This window comes from Gymnoscopelus microlampas (assembly GCF_963454915.1).
Source record: "Gymnoscopelus microlampas genome assembly, chromosome: 2".
In the NCBI taxonomy this organism is placed as follows: domain Eukaryota; kingdom Metazoa; phylum Chordata; class Actinopteri; order Myctophiformes; family Myctophidae; genus Gymnoscopelus; species Gymnoscopelus microlampas.
Window position 1 is genome coordinate 41,463,007 of NC_139939.1, and position 10,694 is coordinate 41,473,700.

Below are 10,694 nucleotides of genomic sequence, written 5' to 3' on the forward strand. Positions count from 1 at the left end.
CACATCGAGTGGCAAAGCGAGTGGCAAAGCAACATGCAAAGTGAGTTTAACATTGTTTAATGCAATCAGATATGACTTTTCTGTTTGGATGCATGGGTTGTCAAGGCCAGAAAGTATTTTTTTGACACTCAGTAGGCATTCCTGCATAACTTCCGGGTTTGATGATGATGTCACACGCATACCCTCTATTCCAATGCATGGAGATATAATACCCCCATCTGGTCCTCGGTCTGCCCATGGCCTCCTGCCAGCTAGACATTCTCTGAAGGCCTCCCTGGGGAGACAACCAGAAGAATCTGTTACATCCATACTAGATGCCTGATCCACCTTAACTGGCTCCTTTCCACATAAAGGAGCAGTGGCTCCGGGGTGACTGGGCTTCTTACCCTATCCTCCAAGAAAGATGCCAACCACTGTTCATTTCGGGCTCTTGTTCTTTTGGTCATAACCCACATATCATCCACAGGTGAGAGTACGAATGAAGATTGACCTGTAGATTGAGAGTTTTGCCTTCTGGGTCAGCTCTCTTTTTGTCCCATCAGTGAGGTACAGTGAACCCCCTCTGTCCTCCCCGCCATGGTGCTCACCGCACTCATTATTTTGTCCGCACATTTTTTGTTTTATGACTTCCAATTTACATTATTTATTTTGTATCCCTCATATATATGCAAAACATGCATACACCCCCCCCCCCCCACACACACACACACACACACACACACACACACACACACACACACACACACACACACACACACACACACACACACACACACACACACACACACACACACACAAAGAAAAATATGTACAGTAAACAGGGGGGTGGGCATTTCGGGTTGTGACATTACTATCACAATATAGAGCTTTAGCCTTTTAACAAACAACTTTTTATTTCAACCAAATAATATCACTTACCCTACCTTTAATGATTTATTTAAAAATATTCGTTGAGGTCCTTCCGGGGTCCTTCAGGCACTCCGGCTGCTTTTTGAAGTTCTCTTTTCTGATTGGCCAGGTTCTTTGCTCGCTTCCGGTGCTTGCATTTGTCAAACAAAGTGCAACAAGGCTAGCACAGCTCGGCTAACAGAAGAATCTAAGTTGTCATTGCGTTGTGACTATTATCATTTCAACATGGCGAACGCGAACGTGAACGTGACCGAGCCGGAGCGGTCGGAGCGCTCCGACGGGAAGATAGTGAAGATGGAGATGGACTACAGCTCCACTGTAGACCAGAGGATCCCCGAATGCGAGAAAATGGCTAAAGTAAGAGGAGCCTCAATGAGGCTCGCCCGGCTGAGTCATGGTGCATCAGCCTGCTAGCATGTTAGCTTAGCTACCACATCATGTTTGTGTAACCCGAATTAATGCTTTAAATCTCTGTCATTTAACACATTAGTATTTGTTGAAAACACTTTTAATCTCAGATTATCTGCCCTGTTTTTTCTCGTCCCAGCTAGACGTTGGTGACAGTTGGCTGCTGCTGCTTGACATGTCATTAGCATTAGCTGGCAGTTTGATGCTAGTAGTGGCATAAGCTGGCAGCATTGATTGATGGAATACTTTATTAACAGTTTGCAAAAAAAGCACATAAAGTACAGTTCTATACAAATGGATGCTAAAAGGATTAAACCCAAGAAAGCACTATGGCTTGTTTCCATTGGGGTCCTGTGTATTCAATTCATTCAGCAACTGTCGTGCAACCTTTTTCCTTGATTCTGATTGATTGAATACTTTATTAACAGTTTGCAAAGGCAAGCACAGATGTACAGTTAAATACAAGGTCTGTTAAGAGGATTTTAAACCCAAGAAAGCACTATGGCTTGTTTCTATTGGGGTCCTTTGTACTCAATTCATCGAAACATTTAATGACAGACAAATAAATTATGTTATGTTTATGTTCTGAAATCACAACACAGAGTCATGGGAGCTATGTGTGGATGATTTGTTGTTCATACAGTTGATCTCTTGCAGGAGGGCAAGCTGCAGGAGGCTGTCGAGAGTTTACTGTCACTGGAGAAGCAAACCAGAACGGTCAGTATAACTCTTCGGAGAACCTTCTATCTCTCTCTCTGTTTCTCTGTTTTCTGTTTTTGTGTACAGTAATAAGTACCAACTAATGACACGTATATTATCCAGCTTTTTTTTGTCTAGCTTGCTTCTGATTGTCTCTCTTGTGCTTATGTCTGTCCAGGCATCAGACATGGTGTCAACCTCCAGAATTCTGGTAGCTGTGGTCCAGATGTGTCATGAAGCCAAGGATTGGGACGCCCTCAATGAAAACATCATGCTGCTCTCAAAACGGAGGAGCCAACTCAAACAGGTCCTGATGGGCTTACTGAAACCCAGATTTGAAATAATGAAGTTTGGTTAAAAATATTAATATTAATATAATATATATTGATGTGGTCTCTTTTCACAGGCTGTTGCTAAGATGGTCCAAGAATGTTACAAGTATGTGGATGCACAGACTGACTTGACCATCAAGCTTAGACTCATTGACACTCTACGTACAGTGACTGCTGGCAAGGTCTATATCTATATCAATGAAATTGTGTGTGTCTGTCTGCATGTGCATATGTGTCTTCTTACTCTTTAGTTGTCTACTAGAGTTCAGCTTCTCTGCAGTGTGTGTGTGTGTGTGTGGGGGGGGGGGGGGGGGTATTCCTTGTTGTGTACACTGTACACACAACAAAGGAAAAAAGCAATGAGATATTGTGTGAACATTTAAACGTATAAATAGTATAATAGTAGTATAAATATTAGATCAAGCATTAATAAAATATTTATATTGAGTTTAACGATGTATTGGCCAGCACAATTTCCTGTGTACTGTATGTGTGTTGTCCTTGTTGCGTCCTTAAATACAACAGTGCTAATTATGTATTTCCATCCCAGATTTATGTTGAGATTGAAAGGGCCAGGCTGACAAAAACGCTGGCTAATATCAAGGAGAAGAACGGAGACGTCAAAGAAGCTGCTGCCATTCTCCAAGAGCTGCAGGTAAGGGACCCTCAGCTTTCTTCATCCTGCTACTGTGAGATTTTCTGAGACCGTAGGTGCTGTAGATGACTACACCGTCATACTTGGTGCTTACATGTATTTATACCAACCCTCTATAAAATATACAAGGAGCTAATGAATTCAGTTGAAAGCTGTGATCCCATACTAATTTATTAAATCTTCATATTGTGCAGCAAGCATGCAGGTTGTTTACCGTAATGACTCGTAATAGACGCTGGACCAAAAGTGCCCTGGTCCCCCTATTCGGGTGCCACAGACTCTTGAGAGTACACAGTAAAAACCTTGGTGGTAATTTAACTGTAAGAGTATACAGATGGAACCAAGTATGACGGTGTCCTCAATGAAAATACCTACAAGCTCACATATCATTGCAACGTGTTGTGAGTGTAGATCAGTGTTAAATTCAGATTTATTTGATTATGTAACGTCACTGTCTATGTCAATTACGATGCATCTTAGAATTGATTAATTTCCACAACTGTACTCTATATTTGCCTATGAATATGACTCGTATAGATAGATGGATAGATGCCTTTATTGACCCCGCGGGGGAAATTCAGTCGCCCAGAGGCAGCAGGACAACTATGCGTATATTTCTGTAGGTGGATTTGGGCCTGAGAAAGGAATGCGCACACTGAGATATTACCTTCTGTGTGTGTGTGCCTGTGTGTCAACTTGAGTACAGTAAATGGAGTTTGTGTTGTTTGTGCTAAACAACAATTTCTCCACAGGTGGAGACATATGGCTCCATGGAAAAGAAAGAGAAGGTGGAGTTTATCCTGGAACAGATGCGGCTGTGCATCGCAGTCAAGGACTATATCCGCACCCAAATCATCAGCAAGAAGATCAACACCAAGTTCTTCTCGGAGGAAGGCAGTGAAGTAAGACTGAAGCTGCACTCACCCCAAACACTATTAGGTAATAGAGTTACGCCTCACAGAATTACGTTTAGCGAGCTAGCAGACGAGCCCCAATGAACCTTCACTATAATACTCCACATTATACAGCATTAACGATACCGACTCGTGTATGGCAATGCTTGTATGGGTCTAGAGGTAAGTGATGCAACACTACAACGGTTGAGTCAGGAGTCAGTCAAATTGTATAGGATAAACCTGAATATACAGTATCTTGGGTGCAAGCAATACAGTGAAGGTTATTTAATAGTTCAGTTGTAAACTAGTTCAGTTGTAGGCTGAGAAGGTACCAAACCAAAGGACTAAGTAAAACTAAAAAAGACACTTTCCTAAAGGGCTGTCAACGAATATTCCAAATTCAAGCATATATTAAATATGTATTCAGGTTATATGTAGAATACGACCATCTTTTATATTTAGCAGATTAGTCATCCAAAAGCCCATGTTTGCCAACAACAAGGATTGGGCATCACAAACTTCAGGAACAAGTTCACAGTTATAGTCATAGAACTCATATTTGGTATAATCATGATGGCTGTGACTAGGCCTGTCACAATTATGACATAATCGCTTATTTGAGATAATCAGTTATTTTGCATTATCGTCATAAATATATTTTCTATATGGAAATGTTCATACATTTAAAAAAAAAAAGTGGAAATGGACGATCTAAAAGCTTGCAACGTGTTGCATCGTGAGGCGTTGTGCCTATTTTGGACATAGAACTTTGGCCAAAATAGGCCGTATACAAATTATGCTATTTAAGTTATTTGTCATATCTACCCTGTGCAATTTTTGTTTACAAAGCCTAAAAGACAAACAGATTTTTTTTTATGTTCCAATGTTCAATATTATCAATAACACAATTGAATCGTAAAATGTCATGATCGTGGCAGGCCTAGCTGTGACTCGTCCGAGGCTCAACCAGGAGCCAACTGATTTGAATCCTAAACCCTCGCACACTGCAAGATAACGTGCCAAATGTCAATGATGACCTGCCTTAATTTGTGCAGAATTTGAATATCAGTCGTCACGGGCAATTCAGGGTTATAATCAGGCTTTAAATCTTCACAATATTATTATGAACTGTTGTTTGATTGAGTTCTTTGACTTTGTCTTGTAGGAGTTGAAGCTCAAATACTACAACCTGATGATTCAGGTGGACCAACACGAGGGTTCCTATCTGTCTATTTGCAAACACTACCGGGCCATCTATGACACGCCCTGCATCCTAGAGGACAGCTCCAAGTGGCAACAGGTAAGCAGGCAATCTTTCAAGGGCCTGTGGTACACATGACAATACATTCAATCATATATCTGTATTTAGTATACTAGTGGCATTGTATCTTATATTATTATTGCAAAGCCTGTCCATTTCCCTTTACAATTATGCAACCCTTGTAATGATCACGCGTTTCTTGTGGGATGAGCAGCATAAATCCGTAAATGTGGGCAACTTTATTGTGTCGTGTGTGTGTATGTGTATAGGGTTAGGGTTATATATACTATATAATGTGTCTTATATGCAAAGGCCTTACTTGGGAGGATATTAATTTAGAGTCTTATTAAATGGTATCTTATGAACCTTTTTCTTGATTTGCCTATTGCATTTGCAGTGTGAATGTGTTATAGAAAAACGGCTTTTCTATTTCAGGCCTTGAAGAGCGTTGTGCTGTACGTGATCCTTGCTCCTTATGACAATGAGCAGTCGGACCTCGTGCACAGAATCAATACAGACAAGAAATTGGAAGAGATCCCTAAATACAAGTAAGCTATTCGACATTTCCATTGCTTGTAGTGGAATGACATGGAATGAGTTCAAGTTTAGCAGAAAATGTAGAATGGAAGCATGACGGGAGGGATCTTTGAAATTTTGTAATGCTTTCTTTCTGTAACCTAATCAATCAGCCCATTTAGATCTTTCTTTTTCTTTTTTTTTGGTATCTCGGAGCCTCTAGACTAGTTTTTTGAGTGTGAACCTATTCTAAATGATTTATGTTGCTTTTATTCATCACGAGGGAAATGATGGCAGAAACGTTTCGGGTCTAAAAGCCTTCGTCAGTGTGCTGCTAGGCTTTTAGAAGCAAAATGTCTCTGCCACCATTTCTCTTGTGCTGAATAAATGTAAAATAAATCATTTGGAGCCTCTGGACTCGTTTTGTGAGTGCAAACCGGTTCTTCACAATGTTGTGACAAATTGTTTGGTTGAATGCACCCAAATAACGATCTGAGGAGGTGGTGCAGTCCTCCTTATCGTCATTCAATTAATGTTATCCTACAGTATGTACATATAATGAACTCTTCTAACATTATTAAAGGTATAGTTCACCTCCAAAATGACTTTTTTTCTATCGATTAGTCACCCCATGGAGATTTTTGTTTTGTTTTGTCGCATTCCTAAGCCAATAATTTGATGACTGGCAGCGGTTCCGGTAGGAGGCAAAGAGATTCCTTCGTGTCTCCTACCGGAACCGCTGCCTACCAGTCCGCTGGTCATCAAAGTATTGGCTTTGGAATGCGACAAAAACAAAAGAATATACATGAGTATCCATGAAGTCTCGATGGGATGACTAATTACTATCCCTAACTATCCCTTTAAGGTTTCAGGATTATGAGGTCAGATTATGTAGCTACTAGTACAGTCCTTAGTTGTATGTTTGCAGATACATAATTTGTGAATTGAAGTATGTGAATTATTGGCCACCCTTGATAAAGATACAGTAAAGTTTGTTTGGATACAATTTAAAAAAAGAAGGAATTCTACATATTTATTTTATGTTATGTTTATGTTCAATTTGTGTAATTGAGGGCAGTGCTGTCCTCGCAAATCACTTTAATTGTGTTATAAATATAAGGTGGTCCATTTAAAATCAATTTGTTCCGAAACAAAGGGTTGTAAAGATACTCAACTCGGGTAGTGGATATAAAAACACCCAAAATGGCTAAAAGTATCAATAAGCACAGTTGGGATAAATCTTTTGTCTATAATATAGACTGACGACCCACTTTGAGAACCATTCTGACCTAAGTGAAAACTAAAGAAACCCATTAATCACAGTTCAGTGTTTCCCCTAGGATAAAGTTGTAGCAGCAGTGGTGAATATTTATCCAAAAAAAAAAGTTTGCCCTCAAAATAAGAAGTCAGGTGTCTTTGACACCCGACTGGTGTCGCAGAGTCACTGTGGTCCTAGCGACCTAGACGACCACCTCCAGGCAAAACACTCTGCGTATGGGCAATACCATACTGACTTTGCTCTCTTTTTGTATGCAAGATTATTAAGATGAATCTTCCAAATGTATTTGATATATGATATATATGATATATTCTTATCAAATGCTTACGTTTGATGTAACGTTAAGTTGAATTTATACTCCACTGTGCAATGGTGTTGCTCGCTTAACAAAAACAACCAATCTACAATGTATCAACGCGTTGCATTGCGACATGATGATACCTTGTAAATCTGTTCTATTAGGTAGGTGAAGCAGTCTATGGACTAGAGTGAAGTTACAGGACTCTTTTATCTTGGGCAAATAATAACCCTGATCAGTGTTGGTTTGCTTCAATGTTGACATCTACTTGTAACTTGATTTGATATGCTGATGATCAGGTAAGCTTAAAGTTAATTGACCTGAATATTAAGGGTGCGTTCGGAAATGCGCACTGGGAGCGCACTATTAGTTTGTATTGGCCAGTGCGCTCAGTGCTGTATATCCGAACGCACCCTAAGTAAGATGCAGTTCTGTATACCAGTTCAAATAGACAGAGCCCGAGCTATTGAGAGAGTAGGCCTATTAAGACCTAAAGACTTTTTGTAAGTGGAGTATTCACATAATATTCACATTTACTGCCAAAACCAACTTGAAGTTGATTTCGAATTTGTTTCTGTGAGCTCAGAGATGACAAGAAGACAAATTCTGAAATAACGTGAACATGTTGTGGCAAGATCAAAAAGTGTTCTATTCAACAATATGGCATACACACAATATAAAGATATAGATGTATACACAATAGTTAATATTTACTAAAGGCAATTCGTGGAAAAGTCCAAATGAGTGTTTTCAGTTCATAAATCCAAAATTTCTCTCTTATGTTCCCCATCTATGTGGTCTCTCTACCTTAAAATCCAACGTATCTTATGTCACTGCAATGTCACCGCGTTTTCAGAAGTCTTGTGGTCATATTTATGCTATACAGTATGTATGCTAACTATGCAGTGTACATGTATACTACATGTGTCGACTTGCATGAAATTATTCCTTTAATATTGTATTTTTCCTTTAATATTGTAACCAGAAATGGTTCCATGAGCACAATATGTCATGAATGGCTACCACAAGTGTCCAGAACTGAAATCATGTAATCTGAGTTGAAAAGGGCTGTTCATGATGCAAATACTGTAATATTCTGTAATACTGAGACTTAAATTAAACCAATTTGCATGTTGATTTTACCTCTGCAAATGCGTCTGTGAAAATGAATAAGGCAGTCATTTCAGATTGCTTACAGTATTTAGCAGCTAGTGCTTGGTTTTTCTGCATCTTTATCAGGGGTGCCAATAATACTGGAGATGACCGTACATTCCAAAATGGGGGAAATTACTATACATTTGTTCATTCCTCGTTTTTTTCTGATGTCTCTGCTACCCAGGGACCTCCTGAAGCAGTTCACCACCATGGAGCTGATGCGCTGGGCGGCGCTGGTGGAGGATTATGGCCAGGAGCTGAGGGAAGGCTCTACTGACAGCCCCGCCACAGATGTCTTCTCCCACTCTGAGGACGGAGAGAAAAGGTGGAAGGACCTGAAGAACAGAGTTGTAGAACATGTGAGTACTGTGCAGGGGCAGTGCACCCCATGGTGGGTTTGTCACTGTCCACACTCATACCCCGGCCAACTAACTACTGATGTCATATTGCCTTGAAATGTCCCTTCTTGATTCCTCATATGACTTAACACCAATAGAATTTGTGCAAAATATCTACTGCAGATGATGATTTTATGAGTTTTCCCTCTTTCTCCCCAGAACATCAGAATAATGGCCAAATATTACACAAGGATCACAATGAAGAGAATGGCTGGACTCCTTGACCTCTCTGTTGATGTAATTCCACTTCCACTTATAAGCTCTTTAACCACAAATGCCACTGGACATTTATAATTGTATTATCGACAATCATTTTAGATGTATTCACAACATCCTCTGCCAACTTAAATTATTGCAATATCTTGAGGTTAATGAGGTTAATGAGATTTAGTTTTAACTAGTTTACTGAATACTTCTGAAATCCTTGCATTGTAAGGTGCCCTCCATTAAACTGCATAGGTTATTTGTTTGAATAGGTTGATTAGATAAGAAAGACGATGCATAAAAAAAAATAAAAAAATCCAGGAACAGAAGACTGAAAATGTAGGATCCTGGGATACGCTATTTTAGAAAAACGCTGATATACCATCTGTCCACTACAGGAATCAGAGGAGTTCCTCTCCAACCTAGTGGTGAACAAGACCATCTATGCCAAGGTGGACCGGCTGGCTGGCATCATCAACTTCCAGAGGCCCAAAGACCCCAACGACCTGCTCAACGACTGGTCCCACAAACTCAACTCTCTCATGTCACTGGTTAACAAGACCACACATCTCATTGCCAAGGAGGAGATGATCCATAACCTGCAGTAAAAAAAACAAAACAAAAGAACAGAGTGCATTTATTTTGTTATGTAATGTTTTTTTGTTGACACGCCCGTTATTTTCTTTCCTTTGTGAACGTTCCTGAAAATGTTATACAAGTGGGCTGGGAATGATTCATTTTGGAATAATCTGCATCACACCTCAACTGGTTTCGATGTTTCTGTTAAAGTGGGATTATTGCAGTCAACGCAACAACAATTACATTTATTCACATCCTTGTGTCAGCGCTGTGACAGACAGACGCTGCCTCCTTTTTCCCCCATGTTTCAGGTGTAACAGTTGGAGGGCACAGGTCCCAGAGTATGTGCAGTTTGCTGTATTAAAACTTTGCTGAAAGCTCTTTTTTATGTCTGCTTTTCAATGTTAACATTAAACACCTATCGTTTCAGAAACACTTTTCCCCGGAAGAGTATGTAATGGTTTTGTCATATTTACCTGGCGTAGACGCAGTCTTGTATTTGTGTGTGTGGTGGGAGGGGTTTAAAATCATTGTTGAGTTGGGGTATTTTTGTTGTAAAAGGGGTATGTAATTACATTAGCACTACACTCAAATATATACAGTTAGTACTTGGGCTGGTATTAATGAAATATTCAACAATAGAAGCAGTCATTTTGGACCAGTGTTGAGGTTGTCTGTATTCCGATTGATACAGTATGGGGGTTTACACCATTTCACACATAAGTCTACTAACACTGTATTACACAAGGACTTTACAATTACTTTTTTTTTAACACTTAAACACCATGGTCTGTGTCCCTGAATATAAATGGCTGCCTACTGTATATTTGGTTTAGCTACTTAAAAGTACCAACAGTATCTCAAATGACTGCTTTCGTGTTAATGGGCCATGACAGTGTCTGGCACGGTTGTAGCCATCTAGGGCATTAAATAATACAGCAGTGACAGCTGACACTGTAAATCAAGATGTATTTGGTGAGCTTATGCAAGATGTTTACAATGACCTGTTGAGGCTGTCTAGATGGGACACGTAGATTTAAATAGATGGCAAAACTTAGCCATCTACATCTATTTAGAGAACACTGGTGGTTCACATACAAGTAAT

The 10,694-nt window shown here is 39.8% G+C and overlaps 1 protein-coding gene across 1 annotated transcript; it reads left to right on the forward strand.

Moving 5' to 3' along the window:
* The first annotated feature begins 1,047 nt into the window (after positions 1-1,047).
* Positions 1,048-10,029, forward strand: LOC311060489 (26S proteasome non-ATPase regulatory subunit 12). Its single transcript, XM_084078685.1, has 11 exons — positions 1,048-1,266; positions 1,975-2,034; positions 2,195-2,323; positions 2,423-2,530; positions 2,899-3,003; positions 3,756-3,905; positions 5,065-5,199; positions 5,596-5,708; positions 8,593-8,767; positions 8,966-9,043; positions 9,409-10,029. Exons 1-11 carry the CDS (start codon positions 1,135-1,137, stop codon positions 9,616-9,618), a joined length of 1,395 nt encoding a protein of 464 aa, XP_083934811.1. The 5' UTR covers positions 1,048-1,134; the 3' UTR covers positions 9,619-10,029.
* Positions 10,030-10,694: the final 665 nt, after the last annotated feature.

Bases quoted from the DNA above. Each gene is read 5' to 3' on its own strand.
- LOC311060489 (XM_084078685.1), top strand. From the start codon at position 1,135: ATGGCGAACGCGAACGTGAACGTGACCGAGCCGGAGCGGTCGGAGCGC. The intron at 3,004-3,755 runs GTAAGGGACCCT...ATTTCTCCACAG, and splicing joins CCATTCTCCAAGAGCTGCAG to GTGGAGACATATGGCTCCAT. The intron at 5,709-8,592 runs GTAAGCTATTCG...TCTGCTACCCAG, and splicing joins GAAGAGATCCCTAAATACAA to GGACCTCCTGAAGCAGTTCA.